Here is a 20901-nt window from a genome sequence, read left to right on the forward strand (position 1 = left end):
CATCTGTGGATCTGTTGGGGCGGTATGCGAATTGGAGTGGGTCTAGAGTGTCCGAGAGGATACTGTTGATGTGAGCCATGACCAGCCTTTCAAAGCACTTCATGGCTACTGACGTGTGTGCCACGGGGCGGTAATCATTTAGTCAGGTTACTTGTTGAGAACAAGTTCTCATTTACAACTGCAACCTGTCCAAGATAAAGCAGAGCAGAGCGACAAAAACAACAACACAGAGTTACACATGGGATAAACAAACGCACAGTCAATAACACAATAGAAAAATCTGAATACAGCCTGTGCAAATTAAGTAAGGAGGTAAGGCACTAAATAGGCAAATAGTGGGGAAGCAATTACAATTTAGGAATTTACACTGGAGTGATATATGTGCAGATGAGGATGTGCAAGTAGAAATACTGGTGAGCAAAAGAGCAGAACAACACAAACAAATATGGGGATGAGGTAGGTAGTTGGTTGGATGGGCTATTTACACATGGGCTGTGTACAGCTGCAGCAATCGGTAAGCTGCTCTGACAGCTAACTCTTAAAGTTAGTGAGAGAGATATGTCTCCAACGTCAGTGATTTTTCGCCGAAGTCAACGATTGGTAAGATAGTCAGTTTTACCAGGGTATGTTTGGCAGCGTGAGTAAAGAAGGCTTTGTTCCGAAATTTAACTTTGGATTGGAGATGCTTAATGTGAGTCTGGAAGGAGAGTTTACATTATAGCCAGACACTCAGGTACAGTTGAAGTCGGAAGTTTACATACACTGTCATTAAAACTCATTTTTCAACCATTCCACAAATTTCTTGTTAACAAACTATAGTTTTGGCGGGTCGGTTAGGACATCTACTTTGTGCATGACACAAGTCATTTTTCCAACAATTGTTTACAGACAGATTATTTCAATTAAAATTCACTATATCACAATTCCAATGGGTCAGAAGTTTACATACACTAAATTGACTGTGCTGTTAAATAATAATAATAATAAATCCCATTTAGCAGACGCTTTTGTCCAAAGCGACTTACAAGTCGGCTGGGGCCACTACTTTTACATATGGGTGGCCCTAGCGGGAATCGAACCCACGACGCTTGGCGTTGCAAGCGCCATGCTCTACCGACTGAGCCACACAGGACCCAGCTTGGAAAATTCCAGAAAATGACGTCATGGCTTTAGAAGCTTCTGATAGGCTAATTGACACCATTTGAGTCAATTGGAGGTGTACCTGTGGATGTGTTTCAAGGCCTACCTTCAAACTCAGTGCCTCTTTGCTTGACATAATGGTAAAATAAAAAGAAGTCAGCCAAGACCTCAGAAAAGAAAATTGTAGACCTCCACATGTCTGGTTCATCCTTGGGAGCAATTTCCAAACACCTAAAGATACCACGTTCATCTGTACAAACAATAGTACGCAAGTATAAACACCATGGGACCATGCAGTCGTCATACTGCTCAGGAGGAGATGCATTCTGTCTCCCAGAGATGAACATACTTTGGTGCAAATCAGTCCCAGAACAACAGCAAAGGACCTTGTGAAGATGCTGGAGGAAACAGGTACAAAAGTATCTATATCCACAGTAAAACGAGTCCTATATTTTATTTTATTTATTTTACCTTTATTTAACCAGGCAAGTCAGTTAAGAACAAATTCTTATTTTCAATGACGGCCTAGGAACAGTGGGTTAACTGCCTGTTCAACATAACCTGAAAGGCAGCTCAGCAAGGAAGAAGAAACGGCTCCAAAACCACCATAAAACAGCCAGACTACGGTTTGCAACTACACATGGGGACAAAGATCATACATTTTGGAGAAATGTCCTCTGATCTGATGAAACAAAAATAGAACTTTTTGGGCACAATGACCATCTTTAAGTTTGGAGGAAAAAGGGGGATGCTTGCAAGCCGAAGAACACCATCACAACCATAAAACACAGGGGTGGCAGCATCATGCTGTGGTGTGTATGTTAACTTCAGAGTTCAACTGTATTTATAGTTGTCCACATATTCTAAGTCAGAACCATCCCAATCAGTGATGCTAGTTTTTTGGGCGGATGCGGGCAGCGATCGGTTGAAGAGCATGCATTTAGGTTATCTAGCATTTAAGTGCAGTTGGAGGCCACTGAAGGAGTGTTGTATGGCGTTGAAGCTTGTTTGGAGGTTTGTTAACACAGTGTCCAAAGAAGGGCCAGATGTATACAGAATGGTGTCGTCTGTGTAGAGGTGGATCAAAGAATCACCCGCAGCAAGAGCGACATCATTGATATATACAGAGAAAAGAGTCGGCCCGAGAAATGAACTCTGTGGCACCCCCATAGAGACTGCCAGAGGTCCGGATAACAGGCCCGATTTGACACACTGAACTCTGTCTGAGAAGTAGTTGGTGAACCAGGCGAGGCAGTCATTAGAGAAACCAAGGCTGTTGAGTCTGCTTATAAGAATACGGTGACTGACAGAGTTGAAAGCCTTGGCCAGGTCAATGAAGACGGCTGCACAGTACTGTATTTTATCAATGGTGGTTATGATATTGTTTAGGACCTTGAGCGTGGCTGAGGTGCACCCATGACCTGCTCGGAAAGATTGCATAGCGGAGATGGTACGATGGGATTCGAAATGGTCAGTGATCTGTTTGTTAACTTGACTATCGAAGACTTTAGAAAGGCAGGGCAGGGTGGATATAGGTTTGTAACAGTTTGGGTCTAGAGTGTCTCCCCCTTTGAAGAGGGAGATGACCGCGGCTGCTTGCCAATCTTTAGGAATCTTAGACGATACGAAAGGGAGGTTGAACAGACTAGTAATAGGGATTGCAACAATGGCGGCGGATAATTTTAGGAAGAGAGTGTCCAGATTGTCTAGCCCAGCTGATTTGTAGGGATCCAAATTTTGCAGCTCTTTCAGAACATCAGCTGTCTGGATTTGGGGGAGGGGGGGCAGTTGCTGTTGGGGGTGCAGAGCTGTTGGTCGGGGTTAGGGTAGCCAGGTGGAAAGCATGGCCAGCCGTAGAGAAATGCTTATTGAAATTCTCGATTATTGTGGATTTCTCAGTGGTGACAGTGTTTCCCAGTCTCAGTGCAGTGGGCAGCTGGGAGGAGGTACTCTTATTCTCCATGGACTTTACAGTGTCCCAAAACGTTTTTAAATTAGTGCTGCAGGATGTAAATTTCTGTTTGAAAAAGCTAAGCTTTGCTTTCCTAACTGACTGTGTGTATTGGTTCCTGATTTCCCTGAAAAGTTGCATATCGCGGGGACTATTCAAAGCTAGTGCAGTACGCCACAGGATATACTACACTAGCCTCGAATAGTCCCCACGATATGCAACTTTTCAGGGAAATCAGGAATATGCAACTACAATGCCATTGGATGAATCCCGGAACATATTCCAGACTGTGCTAGCAAAAATCCTGTAGTGTAGCATCCGTGTCATCTGACCACTTCCGTATTAAGCGAGTCACTGGTAATTCCTGCTTTAGTTTTTGCTTGTAAGCAGGAATCAGGAGGATATAATTATGGTCAGATTTGCCAAATGGAGGGCGGGGAGAGCTTTGTATGCATCTCTGTGTGTGGAGTAAAGGTGGTCTAGGATTTTTTTCCCCCTGGTTGCACATGTGACATGCTGGTAAAATAAATGGTAAAACTGATTTAAGTTTGCCTGCATTAAAGTCCCCGGGCCGCTAGGAGCGCCACTTCTGGGTGAGCATTTTCGTCTTTGCTTATGGCCTTATAGAGTTTGTTGAGAGCGGTCTTAGTGACAGCTCCAAAAAGTGCCAGTGCCAGCTGACAAAAAGACACACCTCCACCCCTCGTCTTACCAGAGGTAGCATCTCTGTTCTGCCGGTGCATAGAAAATCCTGCCAGCCCTGTATTGTCAATTCTTCGTTCAGCCACGTCTTGGTGAGACATAAGATGTTACAGATTTTAATGTCCCGTTGGTAGGATAACCTTAATAGTAGGTCATCAATTTTATTTTCTAATGATTGCACATTAGCAAGGAGAATGCAAGGCAGTGGGAGATTACTCGCTCGCCTCTGGCGTCTGTGTCCCCTTTCTTCGCGTCTTTTCTTCACGCAAAAGGCGTAGATCTGGGCCTGTTCCAGTGAAAGCAGGATATCCTTCTCGTCGGACTCATTAAAGGAAAAGGTTTCTTCCAGTCCGCAAACTGTTCCGATGTCCAGAAGTTATTTTCGGTCATAAGAGACGGTAGCAGCAACATTATGTACACAATACACCCCAAAAAATAAAAAAATTGCACAATTGGTTGGGAGAATGTAGAACGTCAGCCATGTTCTTCGGCACAGTCTTTGTATGAAACAGTGGTTCAGTGCCAATACCATATTAATAATGTGCAGGTATACTGGAGTGGTAAGGGTAGATATAGGGGTAAGGTGGCTAGCCATCAGGGTATATGATAAACAGTTGCAGCAGCGTATACTATGATTATATGTGAGTGTGTGTGCTTGTGTAGAGTCAGTATGAATGTGTGTGCATGTTATGTGTGTGAGCAAATTAAGTGTGTGAGTGTCAATGTGATTGTGTGTGAGTGAGTACAAAAATCAAAAATAAATGAAAGGATCAATGCAGATAGTCCCTGTTGCCATTTTATTAGCTATTTAGCGGTCTTATGGCTTGGGGATAGAAGCTGTTCAGGAGCCTGTTGGTGTCAGACTTGTTGCTCCGGTACAGTTTGTTAAGTGCCAGCTCGTTGTATTTCTTGTCCTGAGGTGGAATATATACAGCAGTCATGCTAACAGCTGAAAAATCTCTGAGAAGGCAGAAGGGTCAGCATTTGACCATCAGGTATTCCAAGACGGGTGAACAATGGGTCGAAACTTCAGCATACCATTTGCTGTTGATGGAGAGTTATAACCCTCTCCCTCTCGATTTCCCTGAATTCATTGTCATGTCCGCTCGGTGAATGGAGAATCCATTGAGTTGGATAGCCATGGGGGGCATCTTGTCGGAACGCCATGTTTCAAAAAAGCAGAGAATATTGCAGTTACAAGCTTCACAATGATAGCAAAATTGCAATCGGAGGTCCATCTTATTACCAAGCCATTGGCCAATAGAATGGAGAGGAGAGGTGGTCGGTTTTCCCTTTGTCTTCACCTCGCCTGGACTCCCCCTCTCCTGCCTGTTTTGTTGCCAACATTTTCTCATGGGCAGCCCGGAATTGAAGAAAGAGCCCAGGGCAGATGAGTCAAAGTTAAAGCCGGAATTGAGGTTAGTAACTGCTGATCTTCACAATATTCCTTCAAGTTGAAACTTTATGGAATATTATAAGTGGCATAAATAAGAGGGTTTGAGGAGTGTGACTTTACACAGTAGCTCTCATGCTATTTAATCCCTGCCTATGAGCGTGAGTGGGAATGACATTGTGAGTTTCAACTCCCAGGAGGCAGATTGGATTTTAAGTACAGCCTTCCAGGCCAACAGCAGCCATCTTGGTGCAGTACTTTCCAATATCTTACAACTGCAAATCTAGACACCACTAGTAAATGTGAGCAACAATTGAACAATAACAATGGCTTAATATCATTCCCTATTAAACATCAGCGGAGTCAGAATTACAAGATGAAGCAAGATGTTATTGGTAGAAAGTTGTTGTTCAGCTTGATAACACAGCTGATTATTTGAGAGGTGCAACATGTGCAACGAAGTGGTCCTTGTAAACGCTGGCATTCAACACATAGTTAATGTTGGCAATGGCATTCAGATAAAAATACTTCAGAGACAACAGTCATTAGGAAACGATTCTCTGAAATAAACTTGGAATACATTCTGCAAAGACTCATTACCAGCAGATGAAAACCCATTTCATGCTCCAATGAGCAAATAGTTTTGATAGCAAAAGTTCTGCTCATAAATGGCATGGAGGCAGGCCATGCAAGGTTTTTGCCGAGGCAGCGTACAGTAACATAGAGAGATTGTTGCTTTGTGGACTAGTGGGATACACATCTCACATGAATCATATTCGACAGCCATATGAAGGAATGTCTGGCACCCAGTCAAAGCCACAGGCTAGGAGTAACTGCACCGCAGAATGGCTCGCAGAGCATTCCCTCGCTTCAATGCACAGCTGAAAAGACACTCACGACAAGGACAGGGCTGCACACAGCATCGGCCAAAACGCCAAGACAAGCACAAGGTTATGTTTTCTTTTATGCGGCCTACAGTGGTTCCCCGAACTGGCCCTGGAAGACTACTGTGCTATACACTCTTGTCTACATTCAATACACATACTCGACAACTGGAAGGTGATATCAGACCCAAAGCAGTGATCCATGGACGTCTGAAGAAAAGATTATGGATGGAAAATACAGCATCATTACTTCTCAAAAAACTGTTTCAAGACACTGAAAAGTCGAATGATTTGTGCCCTGTGGTAAGACTACCATCCAACTACTGGTTGACCATGACAGCCCAGTACCTGACTGTGGATTGACCATATACCCCGTGCCCCACTCTGGCTACATAGCTAAGACAGCTGTTGAAATCTTTGCCCCAGTTTTCTCTCCTGTGTGAGAAAGTGTCTACCCAGTCTGCCCAGTGGGCACAGTCCCAGTTCCATGACTAACCCCCACAGTGGGACAGGACAGAGGCTATGGGCTAGTGGGAGAGGGGAGGGGGTCTGACTCATGACACCCCAGCTAATGAGACAGTGGGTATGACAGGGGAGGGTGGATGTGAGGGAAAGAGTCGACTAGAGATGGAAAGTGTCAGTGAGAGAGTAATTAGAGGATGAAAGAGAGAGGGAGATAATTAAAGGCCAAAATAAAGGAAAAGTTGGAATTTCCTAATTTGTATGAAAAATACAGTAAATACAGTTCCGGCTTCAGGTCTGTACTCTTTTAAATATGTATTTATTTCCCTCTTTTCCTCACTCTCCATCTGTCCCTCTCTTGCCTCAAGTGTGCGTCATGAGTATGGGTGACTTCTGTCGAACTTTGTATTTCATATCAGCACACTGAGAGAGAATCAATCACATGTTTATGACTGTGAGCTTTGAAAGTTGACTTTTTGAATGTAGAATACCCTCTCTTCCCCCTCGGTGCTTCATGAGAAGCAGCGTTTATTGGAGGCTGGTTTGGTCCGTTCTTGTGTGGTGTACCCTTGTCTCTGGGGAAGACATTACACGTCTGCAGCTACATTAGTCTGTCTGCAGAAGTTGGGACTTCAGAGGATGGGAAGGAGAAAGGGGAAAAGTGCTACATTCATTTCTGACAGAGAGAGAATGTGATGGAGAGGCAGACAAAGACAGAGGGAATGTGGCCTGGAAAACAGATCCATATGTCTGCAAAGCTAAGTGATCTAATAGGCTAATGAGATGGCTGTGTGATGTGACGCTGGGAAGGTAAAGCTAGAAGTCATCATGCGGGGCAAGAGCAGCTTGTTAACCCTATACACTTCCTCAACTGTCTGAGGTGAAAGGTAGCGCACTGTCGGTGTCCTCAGTTTAGAATATTTGAGATGATTTTGTTCATGGGCGTCATGTCAACAGACTGAGGACAGTTAAACACACCCAACCAAATAAAGACACCACATCCTCATCAATGAATACAGTGAGTATATGTGTCTTAGTACTCAAGCACAATGTTAGTCTGTATGCTCCCCAGGTCGTCCACCTCCTAAAGGGTGGTAGGATGACTAGCGCTGGCTAGACCGACCACGGCTCTTATTGGTCCCTGTTAAGGAGACATCCAGGACATGCTCTGTTTCTCAGTGGAAAGAGTGGCGTCCTTCAGAAAGAAGCAGAGGGAAAATTAATCACATCCTCGTCTTATCCTTCATTTCACTCGCTCTCCCACAATTGCTTCCATCCTTGCGGAAGCAGCGTGTCGGGATGAGGGCCAAGGGAAGCAGACTGGCCTTGCTCTTTTATTCAATGCTCCAGTCAAGGCCTAGTTTGTAGATGGTTGTTTCCCAGGCCAGCGATGCAGTGGAAGAGAGACCTATACATCCCAACCGCATCTTATCAGATCTGCATGGCCCACAGATTAAAGGCGTGTGGTGTCTAGCCGCCCGTTGGTGAGATGCCATCCAGTCTTCCAGGGTGTCTGTAAATCATGCTGGGAACACAGAGGGAGTTTACGACCATGTGTTTGCTGTTGTGTTGGCTGTGGCATTTACAACAACATGTGCACCATATTGATCCCCAGAGCTGATGGTTCTGCAGGTATTATCATGTTGGATCAAGCTCCTCTTTATCCACTGAGGCACATCCCTTGGGACAAAGTTTATGTGTAGCCAAAGTAGCATTCACCCACACACAGTCACACCATTTGCTAGTGGCCTCATGATATGTATGCATGGTAGCATAGGACTAAAAAGTTAACATAATACTTACAGATGTGCTGTCTTAATTTGACCCTGCTTCTCACAGCAGGAAAATAACAGGAAATGTGAATTATTATGTGGATTATAATACATTTTGTAGGGGTTGATACATTATTAGATAAATGTTTTGTTACCGCAAATTAAGTCCTGACATTTTTAAGCGGAAATTAGTAACTTTAGAAGCATTTTTTAAAACCTTGAATACACTACAATTTGCGTATTGCCTTGAAGTCCCCTATAAGAAAAGCACAGTAGTGATCACAGCAAAGAAGTGGTTATAGGTTTAATCACCAAACAGAGGGTATTGTGTGTGTTTCACTGGCATGCTTCTGTGCTGTTTACAGTTGATTTTTGTTCTGGTTGATGTAAAAGTAACCCTTTTTCTCAGGTTTGCATACGCCTTCGAAATTATTAGCGACAGTCCATCAAAGCGTGAAGTTTGCACCTGGGATCAAGTCATAAAAGTTAATGTAATGGGTTTTTAAGTGATTCCAAACAGCCAAAACTGTAATTTGAAACAAAGACTTGTCTACAGCAACAAAGGAGGTATTTTCCTCGTCGGTCCTTCCACAATCTCACATGGCAGACACTCTAGATGTACAGTACAATTTTGGTTGAGATGACAGGATAAAGCCTATTGTGCCATTCTCAGTTATCTTCTGTATGAGCCAGTGGAGACCTTGGGAAATGGGTATTTTTTATTAATAGAAAGGTTGAAATTTAGAACAAGGCAGTAGTGCATTTAACTGAAAGCATCTCACATGATAGGGACGGCCAATGCAGGTGAGGGTTGACTGCTCCTCTTGTTGTCCCTCTCACCACCTCTCCTTAATGAGGTCATTGTCATGGGTTGACAGGGTTCGATACTGTGACCAAAACAGTCGCTTTTGCAACTTTTTGACTGGGCAGTGCGACACACATTTTTAGTTGGTCGCAAGAGTGCCAGTGAAACTAATTTATCTGGTCACGTACATTTTTGGTTCACGTGTTGCTTTTTTTTTATCTTCGTGATTTATTCAAACTGTAATGTGCAATTGACAAAACATAAACCAACTTTCTAAAGAGGTAACAATGGCACGGGAATGCCCCTGTCTGTGTGTGTCAGGGCTTGACATGAATGGGAGGTTTTGGAAACCCTCCAGACCAGTCAATCATCCCTGTTGTGGCCAGCTTGGGCCAGTGAAAATATTTGGGCATTTTAATAATGCTATTTTTAATCTTGGCTATGTAAATGATTAAAAAGATTGATTCCCGAAGCTGTTTTTTTTGTGTCGAGTACATGCTGTCTATTTAGTCAGGCAATTCCCACATTATTCTGACATACACTGAGTGTACAAAACATTAAGTACACTTTCCTAATATTGAGTTGCACCCCACCCCTTGCCCTCAGAACAGCCTCAATTCGTGAGAGGATGGACTCTACAAGGTGTCGAAAGCGTTCCACACGGATGCTGGCCCATGTTTACTCCAGTGCTTCTCACAGATGCGCCTGCCACCTACTGCTATACCCCTTTCAAAGGCACATTCATATTTTGTCTTGCCCATTCACCATCTGAATGGCACACACACACAACCCATGTCTCAATTGTCTCAAGGCAAAAAAATCCTTCTTTAACCTGTCTCCTCCCCTTCATCTATACTGATTTACGTGGATTTAACAAGTGACATCAATAAGGGATCTTAGCTTTCACCCTGATTCACCTGGTCAGTCTATGTCATGGAAATAGCAGGTGTCCTTAATGTTTTGTACACTCAGTGTATTTTAGAAGGAAAAAATGATGTGAATGTCAATGCTTAATGCCATTGGGTAGGCTTATTAAAAAAGGCATTATTCTTAAAGTACTAACTTTACATACAATTTTAGTTTTTTTTTCTATAGGCTTTTTAGTTGTTGTATGAAAGATCAAATTACCTGCTATTGAAATGATGCACGCATCATTCAGTTTCCTGTCAAGTCTTGACCTGGGCCAGTATTTTTGTTCCTTTGAGCCAGTAGCTTTCAGTTGCAGGGCACTGGCCCTGTGTACTACTGGAAAATTTAACTGAATGTCAAGCCTTGCTATGTGTGATGCGTGTAGCCATGTAGACTATATGTCTACCACTGTTTGTAGCCATTAGCAATACTAATGATAGCCTAATTGTCTTTGGGTAGATGGAAAGGCAATTAAAAGTTAACTACAAAGTAGCCTATGCCTACCTGGCAGAATCATGATTATTTGCATCAATCCAGTGGCCATTTGTTTTGAAAACCATCACAAGTATGCTACAAAAACACTGCTAGCCAAATACAACTGTCTGGCTGGTGTGCACCTGAATGAAAGGGGTCCTACACTAAAAATTCTAAATTTCTCAGATTTTACCCAGACCTCAAAAAAAGGTTCCCTATTTTGGTTTAAGCATTGTTGTTGACATATAACATCCAATTTGGTTGTTTTTCTATTAAAACGGGTGCTTTTGAGAGAAAAAGAATGTGGGAAATGACAGTCCAGCTCTCTATTTTATTGCCGTTGTATGGTTTTGGTACCAAGTATACTTCATATTCTACCCACTGGAAGGTTGCATAGAAAATAACACATGGCACTTTGACATTTGCAATAAATAAATGTTGCACTTTATTTTAACAGTCTCTTTTCTTTGCTGTTAGAGTTAATTTACCCAACTCAAAGAACACAAGCTAATTTGAAAGATGGCTAGCCATTGTTAGCCTGGTTTTGTATGGAATGCAAGAACATTATGTGACACAGGCCAGGTCAATTCTCATTGTTTGTAATTTAAAAAAATTGTGCGACCAAATCATGTGCTGGTGCCACCAACTGAAAAAGTTTGGGGCAACAGTGCCACCAGTGGAAAAAAGTAAGTATAGAACTCTGGATGAGTGTTAATGCAGCCCATGGTCCAAAATAACCTGGTGAGTCACTTATGGTCAAGAGAAAGTCAGAACCACCAAAATTACATACACAGTATTCGTCTCGGTATCAAAAAGTAGCTGAGTACAAGTGTTTAGTAGGTGATAGCTAGACTAACAGTCCTCAGACATGAATAGTCATGCCATTTGATGTTTGTTTTATTCCTATTCACACCTAGACACTCAAGGGCTCATATCAGCTAGCCTTGGCATCCACAGTGTATGAGTTAATGTGTGTACGCATGACTGTACCGCCCACAAATCAGTGGCCACATTGTGTGTAAGCAGATGGATATGTGCAGGTGTGTGTCAAGTTGTGATTTTCATTATTCACTGGGCTGAGACATTTCAATAAGCGACAGGACGATTTTATAATGATCACGCTGTTATTGCCAGTATCACCACAGCAAGCGGTTGGTAGACCGTCTCAGTGTTTGGGATTCAGATCGGGCTGACTTCTCTCACTTCCTCCCTCCATCTGCTTATCCCTTTAACTCGGTGGGGTCAAGGTACGGGGTGGTGTGTGTGTGTGAGGGTGGGGAGTCCAGACTGGATAGCAGTTCACAGACTGCTATTCCGGTGTCAAGTCTGGATGAAAGAAATTAGAGGGAGGGGAGATGGGGTTATGCACTTTCATCTTCTAACTGTCATCTTCTATTAATACCTAGGCTACACCTCAGGGGTCAAGTTCACACTCAGTTCCTGCAACCCAAAAAGCTAAAATGGCGTCTTATAATGTTAGATGGATTTAATACTGTATAAAGACCTATTCAGCTATTGTTGGCAACGGTCAGCAGTCAAAAGTGTCCCTTATGTTGTGTCGTCACTCCGCAGAGTTGACAATCACCATGTAATAACCAAGTGTGTACACCATATTGAAAAGGAAAATGTAGTGTTATCTGCACTGCACTATGAATATCCCTGGGTAGTTGATTACAGGACTTGTTTCTGTGTTTGCATACAGAGACTTTTGTCTGTGTGTATCTTTGGCTTGTTGGCCAGTCAGTCTCAGTTACCTTAGCTTCCACACTGTGACTCTATTTATAACCCAGGGTAAACAAAATGGATACAGGGGAACAACTGTGAAAGGTCTCTCAAGATTGTGCTGTTGTCTGGAGTTTGTTGGGTGGTGTGTTGGGAACCACACACTCAACGTGATGTGGCGACGCGTAGGCTATGACCATACACTCATTGGCTATGACTGGACAGAAGGGAGATGATTTCATGCAGACAGGGAAACTGTGGATGGATAAATATACCCTCTGTCTGTCTAGGCACTGTTTCTGGCTCATGGTTTCCTTACCATGGAGTCTCAGTTGTTGAAGAGTTTAACGTGAATGGATTTGTACTCTTTTATGAGGTACTAGCCAGTGGCCACTAATAAAAGAGATGCACTGTGATAGGAGAAAAATGAGGATGGATTAAAAAAACATTGTAGTTACTCCACAATACTAACCAAATTGACTGAATGAAAATAATAACACCTGTACAGAATAAAAATATTCAAAAGCATGCATCCCATCCTGTTTACAACAAGGCACGAAAGTAATACTGTATAAGATTTGGCAAAGCAATTAACTTTTTGTCATTTTTTTTGCCCCAAAGTGTTATGTTATGTTCCTCCTAGGTTTTGTATTGAAGTCAATGTACCAAGAGGAGGACGGAAGCTAGCTGTCCTCCGGCTATACCATGGTGCTACCCTATAGAGTGCTTGTCACGTATACTACCTCTCCAGCCTCTAGGTCATAAGGCTGCTGATTATCCCGTACACCTGTCACCATCGTCAAGTGCACCGGCGCCTCATGACACTCACCTGGACTCCATCACCTCCTTGATTATCTTCCCTATATCTGTCCCTCCCCTTGGTTCTTTCCTCAGGTGTTATTGACTCTATTTCATGTCGGTGCATTGTTTGTGGTTCATGTTTACTGGTTTATTTATTTATTAAAACACTCACTCCCTGTACTTGCTTCCTGACTCTCAACGCACTCATTACAGTGCTATTGAGGCTACTGTAGACTATTTGGTGAAATTAATATATTTAGTATAGTTTTATCTAAAAAATGATAACTTTTTCAATGTTTTACTATTTACATTTTTATGAAATTCACTGAGGATGGTCCTCCCATTCCTCCTTTGAGGAGCCTCTAATGGTATGTATGTGGGGAAGGATAGCTTTACGGCCCACAGTTTCTAGTGCTGCTGCTTATCAATGTTACTGAGGGATGTGTACCTATTAAATATCTCCCCCTAACTTGTCCCCTCTACAGATCAAGCTTCCTGTGCTGATGTTGGGGCGTTCGTCAGACCTGAGGCCTGGGGAGTTTGTGGTGGCCATCGGAAGCCCCTTCTCCCTCCAGAACACAGTTACCACAGGGATAGTCAGCACAACCCAACGAGGGGGCAAGGAGCTGGGCTTACGCAACTCTGAAATGGAATACATTCAGACAGACGCTATTATCAACGTGAGTCTGTGAACACATGCATGCACATACACATACACACACATCACAAAGGATTGTGAACTGAGAACTGAAGTAATCTTCTTTTCTGTTTACAGTATGGTAATTCAGGAGGCCCTCTGGTGAATCTGGTGAGAATACTGTTTGTTTATTGACAGCTAAACAGTTTTTGTACATGTCTAATAGACAGCAGATAATGTGTCTGAATGATGGCACATAATATTTTGAGACTGTATGCAACTGTGTGATTGCGTGTTACTGTCATGACTTCCGCTGAAGTCTGTCCCTCTCCTTCTTCGGGCGGCGTTCGGCGGTCGACGTCACCGGTCTTCTAGCCATCGCCGATCCACCTTTCATTTTCCATATGTTTTGTCTTATCTTCCCACACACCTGGTTTCAATTCCATCATTACATGTTGTGTATTTAACCCTCTGTTCCCCCCCCCATGTCCTTGTCCGGAATTGTTTATTGTAGTGCTTGTACACGTTATGCTGGTGTGTAACGGGTTCTGTTTACGGTGGTTTTGTTTATTAAACTGCGCCGTTGTAAATCAGTTTTTGCTCTCCTGCGCCTGACTTTTCTGCCGCCAGTATGCACCCCCCTACAGTTACGGTGTCATTAATGTGTCACTTTGTTTGATCATGAGTGATTCTGGTCAGTATGGTTCAGACACTACATGAATGACTTTATTATTGACTGTGTTATTGAAGGATGGTGAGGTGATCGGGATCAACACTCTGAAAGTGACGGCTGGTATCTCATTCGCCATCCCCTCCGACAAGATCCAAGAGTTCCTGACTGAATCCTACGACAGACTGTCCCGAGGTAGGATGTTAAATCCCTGTGGTCATCCTGTGTGTAACATCTAAATATGTCCCCTTAGTGTAAGGTCCTGTCTACACTCTTATCCACATGTTTTGAGAATAACCATAAACACTTCCAGACGTTTTGATTCAAGCCCCTCTATAACTAATCTTAACCCATGGCCTAGGTTCAGAATCACTCAAACATCTTCCAAGTCAAAAGGTAAACCCCATTGCAAACCTGGTGGTTTTCTTCTTATTGTGTTTCCGTAGGAAGAGCTGTGACAAAGAAGAGATACATTGGTGTGAGGATGATGACACTCACCCCAGCGTAAGTAGATCCTTAGTCGCTGGTTATACTTGCAATGAAATGGATAAAGATGGTACTTTTCCTCTCTAGGACCGTCAACTCCCGATAAGTGCAAAGAAAGATTTGAGACTGTGAATGTGTACACTAAACTGGAAAATGCAGTTATTCAAAGCTGTCAAAAAGAATGTATTTGAACTGGACCTGGTGAACTGCATTTCAGTTTGATACGGAAAACAGAGGACTTCTTCTTAAAACGGAGCACCTCTTCCCCTTCACTCTGTAGGTTAACCAAGGAGCTGAAGGTTCGACACAAAGACTTCCCCGATGTCACCTCTGGAGCGTACGTCATGGAGGTGATATCTAAAACGCCGGCCGCGGCGTAAGTACAAACTAACAGGGATAGTAGAAACTCACTCCGTCTCACCAACAGTGGGGGTTTCTCATGAGTGTGAGGACAAGTTGTCTGACTTTTTCTGTGCTAAGGGATATTTGCTTTAGCTCCTTCCGCTGACTGTACACATGTTTCAAATTTATATAGACCCTCAACTCCCAACTCTCCCCACACAAACTCGCTCACATTCACACTCTCTCTCCAGTTAGGGTGCGCACACACACACACACAACCCCCCTTACTAAAATATTGCTGAGACTCACTTTAAAATTCTTGTTTACCCACTCAAGAATCCCCTCCCAACCACAGTTCTACCAGAGAGGGGTTGGGGGACACTGAGGTCAGCCATCCCCTTCCTCCCTCAAGCAGCAAGGGTTATGCTGTGATTTTCCTGGGACCACTCACCCAAACCTAGTACACTCTCTGTGTTTCATTGGAGGTATAAGTGTTAGTCGTGTTTTCCTGAGAAGTATGAGGAGAAGGGGCGGCAGGGTAGCCTAGTGGTTAGAGTGTTGGACTAGTAACCGGAAGGTTGTGAGTTCAAACCCCCGAGCTGACAAGGTACAAATCTGTCATTCTGCCCCTGAACAGGCAGTTAACCCACTGTTCCCAGGCCGTCATTGAAAATAAGAATTTGTTCTTAACTGACTTGCCTGGTTAAATAAAGGTAAAATAAAAATAAAAAAATATGTGGAAGTGTGGTTGTATTATAAGTGGGGGTGGCGGCCACTGTTCACATGTGTGATTAGAGAGTAGCTGTGTGCAAATTGGAGGCATTGATATCACTTCTGGTAACCGCTCCAGTTTTGTTTAATTTAGTTTTACTAGATTTCTATTCTGGGTGTGTTTGGTCTATGGGAGTGTGTTGCACAAAGCAGTCTCCACCTGACTTACTGTAATTATTGTGGTCTTGATGAAGGATACGTGAAAGGGGTCAATTTGTGTTCATTGTAGCACTATAAAGTAAGGCATCATAGAATGTGTGAAAGGCAACAAGGCCAATGGAATCCATTCTTAGCTGATTGTCAGTGCAATAAAGACCAATATTGAGTCTATACCTTAAAATTACTATCTTATAGCTAGTACTGAGCGGTATATTGCATTTGACTATATATAGGGTGTCCACCAACTCTGCTCTGATTGGTTGAATATGTGCTTTGGTGATGACATTTTCCTTCCTTATGTTATGAAATACATTTTACCAAGACAAATATGTTGGGATTCGTTCAGTGGGGTCTTCCTCTAACATACATTACGATTATATCCAAAAAGTCGGATTTCATAACCTAATACATCCCATAATAAGCACCAAGCTGTGTTGACAGAGCGACACAGCTTTCTTGCCGAAGCATTTGAGGATTTTACATTTTGTGGTCGCCATCTTCCAAGTTGTTTCCGCAGGTCGCAAATAGCAAAATTAGCATGACACAAGATTAAATGTAAAAGGCTTTGAAAATAAAAAGCTTGCGGGACGCTCAGTGCACCATTTACATTTCACAGAGATGCGCTTGTTTTGTGAGAAGTCTTTGAAAAAGAACAGGAACTTCAAATGAATATGAACAGTGTATACTAAAATATGAGAATACAACATCATGTCTCAAATTCGACATCTATCGTACCCATATTGTTTTAATGGTGATTTCAAGACAACTGAGAACTCGGAAAAGAATGAGGTCAAATCATGACATCGGTGGTCTTCAGGTCAGAAAGTCAGAGCTCTAGAACAATGCTGATTTTCCAAGTTGGATGACAGTTCAAACTATTTTCCCCCTTCAGAGCTAGTTTGTCCAGTTGTTCCCCATTATCTTGAAAGCACTGCAGTCGGAAGTCAGAGATTTCTGAGTTCTCAGTTGTCCCCAGTTGTTTTGAACTTGGCATATGTCCTCCTGTTTTGAGAAGAAATATGACGAGTTCAATGGTAAACCGTTCAATTCAACTGGGAACTCAGAAATAAACAAGCTCCGACTGGGAAAAATAGTTATGAACGGTCATCCAGTTCGGATTTCCAAGACTTTCCGATCTGAAGATCACTGACATCATGATTTCAGCTAGTTCCCAGTTGTCTTGAAAGTACCATATATTCTCGCCCAGCATCCTGCCTAGCTGACGCGATGCTAGTTTCCTAATTATTTTTATATTTTTATTTACTACTTTTTTTCTCTGGCCCCCATTTAGTCACCTTAATTTTGACAATCCTACCTACAAGGGTAAAAACGCAAATAAAGGTTGAACTGATTATGATAGAGACATGAGGTTTGGACCATTGGTTTTCTTAAAGGATTATCCACAATTAACATATTATTTTCCAATTGGTCAAAAGATGCGACAGCCTACTATATACCGGTATTGATGCATGGACCAGTTTGGGTTTTTACTTAACCTTCTATGACGGTATTTCAATGTTTGGTTTGTGCCCCCTGTCACTCAAGGAGAGAGCAGTTGCTAAACCATGGAGTCACGAGTATTTTCTTGCTGTTCACTCTGCAGTCTGCATGGTCAGATAGTTGCAACAAGATGTTGGTGACATGCTGCTTTCTACAAGCATTCTATAATTACACTATTATTTTGTGTTTGTCTTTTCTTGGCTGAAATAAAGCTTATTAGCCGCCAATGTCAATTGCTAGTTTGCTGGCTAGCTAGGTGGCTAAATGTACAGTACTAAGAGCAGTGTTGTAGTGAATGGTGTACGCATTATACCCATACGCTCACTTCTTACCACGGTGCGTATCAAGGTAGTGTAGTAGAGGTACGTATACGCCATATGAATTAATACGTCTGATGGAATATTTCAGAATGTTTAGCTTAAAATGTTGATAAACTATTATTTCTACACATTTTCACTGCAGCAAGGTTCACAGTGGTAGGCCAATCTGTAAATGTTCCAAAATACAAATAACAGGAAAACAGTGTTCTAAAATGCACACCGCACATGCAAGTGGTTTCATGGACAGAGATGTAAATATGAAATATATATCCATTAGAACTATCATGGGTTGCTAATATGACTAGGATAATGCCATTGGCTGCTAGACAATGAAAGAAAACCAATAGAACAGGAGAACGCATATAAAGTCATATAAAATAATTGCCTCCACACTTCTATGGTGCGATTTTTGTCTATAGGCTAACGTTACGATGAAGTTAAACATCCAGCTTTCAAACAATGAAGGAACCGGAAAAATATAGCAGTGCTAATGATAGACCTAACCGTCTTCTGGTAGCCTTCGTCTTCTGGTAGATGGAAAGGCTTTCCCCAAAACCGTATTAAATGTTAACTAGCTACAAAGTAGCTTATCCCTACCGGACAGAATGGTACCATGATTATTTGCATCAATCAACTCAAAAATCAAAAACGTGTTTCATGTTTTTTCCAACTTTAAAAGCGGTCTCCTGATGTGGTTTAAACATTGTACATTTAGTTGTTTTTCTATTTTAAAAATGTCGTGCACATTGAGGAAATTACGACAAACGTGCAAGAAATGGATTTAAACTGCTGAAAATATTTTTGGGGTTTGAAGTTGGATTGAACAGTACCCCTGCACATAGACAGTATGATTAGATTGGAGAAAACCCAATTGAAATCACATATAATGTATGTGTTGCCACTCTTGGGTCTTGGGTAATGAACTACTCATAAAGAATATTTAGAACTTTTATTATTAAAAAACATAAATTACTGTAAAAAATCTGAAAAATCTTCTGATTTGATATTTTGTCCATATTGCCCAGCATTATACCTAACCGTTCCATCCAGCGTGTTTCTTTCTGTAGTTCTCATTATGATGTGTCCTTCTCTTCTTAGTGGCGGTCTGAAAGAGCATGATGTGATCATCTCCATCAACGGCCAGCAGATCACCTCTGCAACCGACGTCAGCACCATCATCAAGAAGGACACCACGCTGCAGGTGGTGGTTCGCCGTGGTAACGAGGACTCCATCATCACCATCACTCCCATGGAGATCGACCCCTGACCCCCCCAGCCGCACCAATGAGTTGGTGCTCATTACCATCACCAATAGACCTTATATGGACGTGTGCTTTTAATCACACACCATGGAGTATCTGTGGCCTTTAGGGTTTTGTGGCGCCATGCGTCCAGCCAGGTTAAGACTGCTTTGGAAAGGAACGCTTGTATAGAGCATCTCAGCAGAGTTGTAATTCCTCATCCATGTGTATTACACTTTTATTATTATACGCTTCTACTACTGTTTACTGTTAAACACAAGACAGTTGACCTGTTGTGATCTGCCTGTTTTGTTGTTTTATACTGACTGATTGTTCAGATGGAGGCCCACCATGGCAATCTAAAACAATGTGGAGAGCAGCTCTGGGCGAGTTGTGCAATTATTGTTTTCTAAATTCCTTACCTAAGTACTGTAGTTTTATGGTTTGTTTGTCAATGACATTTACGAAGAAGATAATAAAGACTTGTAACTGCGTTTTATGATCGTAATTCTAATGTTGGAAATGTAAGGATCAACATGCAGGGCTCACGTCTCTCATTGACAATCTTTTTCAAGCACTCTCTCTCTCTCTTTCTCTATCTCTCTCATTTACACACACACACTGTGATGGACTGCATCCTGACAGGTTAGGTTTACAATATTTTATTTGAGTGAGTATGAGCTTTGCCATGATACACACACACTCACGAGGAAGACAAAGTTGATGCGGGGTTGTTTTTTAATTTAGTTGTACTGCCTCCATAAGGGTTTGATACTGGCCTGGTGTGGCAGTTGGGCCAGGGGCCCTGGCTGTAGGCTGACCTCACAGGGAGGGGAATGGTCAACCAATGTGATCCAGATGAGGTCCTACGGATGATGAGACACTCACATGAAGACACTCTACCCAAGTCCTTTGCCAATACATCACGATGCAGTCGTACTATTAAAAGTCCCTGCCATCACTTCATAGGCATAGCCTACAGGCATAACACAATCATGTAAGAGGACTGGTACACATTCTAGACATCATGGCAAGCAGGTTATGGGCAGGACATGATCACAGTAAACTGCCCACTGTATGCACTTGTGTGTGTTATCATAAATACAATAATATTTTGGGTATAGGGAACAACATGTTATATTATCCCAAAAAGTGATGGTTTTCAGTTGATGTAGGCCTAGATTATACCTGATTTCAGTGGATGAATAGCATAAAAAGGATGTATCCTTGGGCATAAATGACAGAGACCACTTGAGCCAACCTAGTGCAGTACAGATGTTGTGGCTCAGAATTGTAATCTTCCCAATGCAGTATTCACATGTTACACAGAGTAAAATGTATAGGAGAGCGGATCTACTATGATACGTTAGATGTGTATCAAGAAACAGTGTGGTAGCGCATTTCAATAACAGTAAAAAGGAAATGCAAGTTAAGCAACTGCTACCATCTAATGGTTTTATGAAGCATTACATCCTTATACACAATGAAAATACTTCATGGAGGATTCAACTTGACTTTTTCTTTCTCCATCACACAGATGTTTGAAAGTGTTCCATTAATAGCCTTCACATCACTCTGCAAAAACATTGTTCCAGTGGGGTTGCTAACTGACCCAGAGACAGTGAAAACATCAAGCACATGTGACTCCATAAGTCTAGTGGTGTATTCAGCTGTGAAGGGCAAGGCGTGCCTATGTATGAAGCCAGGGTTTGTGTCCAAACATTCAGTCATAAGGACCATGACGGCATTAGCTCATGCCT

The 20901-nt window shown here is 42.4% G+C and overlaps 1 protein-coding gene across 1 annotated transcript in view; it reads left to right on the plus strand.

Moving 5' to 3' along the window:
* LOC135510036 (serine protease HTRA1A-like) overlaps nucleotides 1-19635 on the plus strand; it is a 31766-nt gene extending 12131 nt beyond the window's left edge. The window contains exons 4-9 of the mRNA XM_064930838.1: nucleotides 13501-13695; nucleotides 13791-13823; nucleotides 14403-14517; nucleotides 14769-14826; nucleotides 15089-15184; nucleotides 18999-19635. Of these exons, the coding sequence (XP_064786910.1) occupies nucleotides 13501-13695; nucleotides 13791-13823; nucleotides 14403-14517; nucleotides 14769-14826; nucleotides 15089-15184; nucleotides 18999-19167 (666 nt within the window). The 3' untranslated portion in view covers nucleotides 19168-19635. The remainder of the gene's footprint in view (nucleotides 1-13500; nucleotides 13696-13790; nucleotides 13824-14402; nucleotides 14518-14768; nucleotides 14827-15088; nucleotides 15185-18998) is intronic.
* Nucleotides 19636-20901: the final 1266 nt, after the last annotated feature.

Source organism: Oncorhynchus masou, chromosome 23, assembly GCF_036934945.1.
Source record: "Oncorhynchus masou masou isolate Uvic2021 chromosome 23, UVic_Omas_1.1, whole genome shotgun sequence".
NCBI lineage: Eukaryota > Metazoa > Chordata > Actinopteri > Salmoniformes > Salmonidae > Oncorhynchus > Oncorhynchus masou.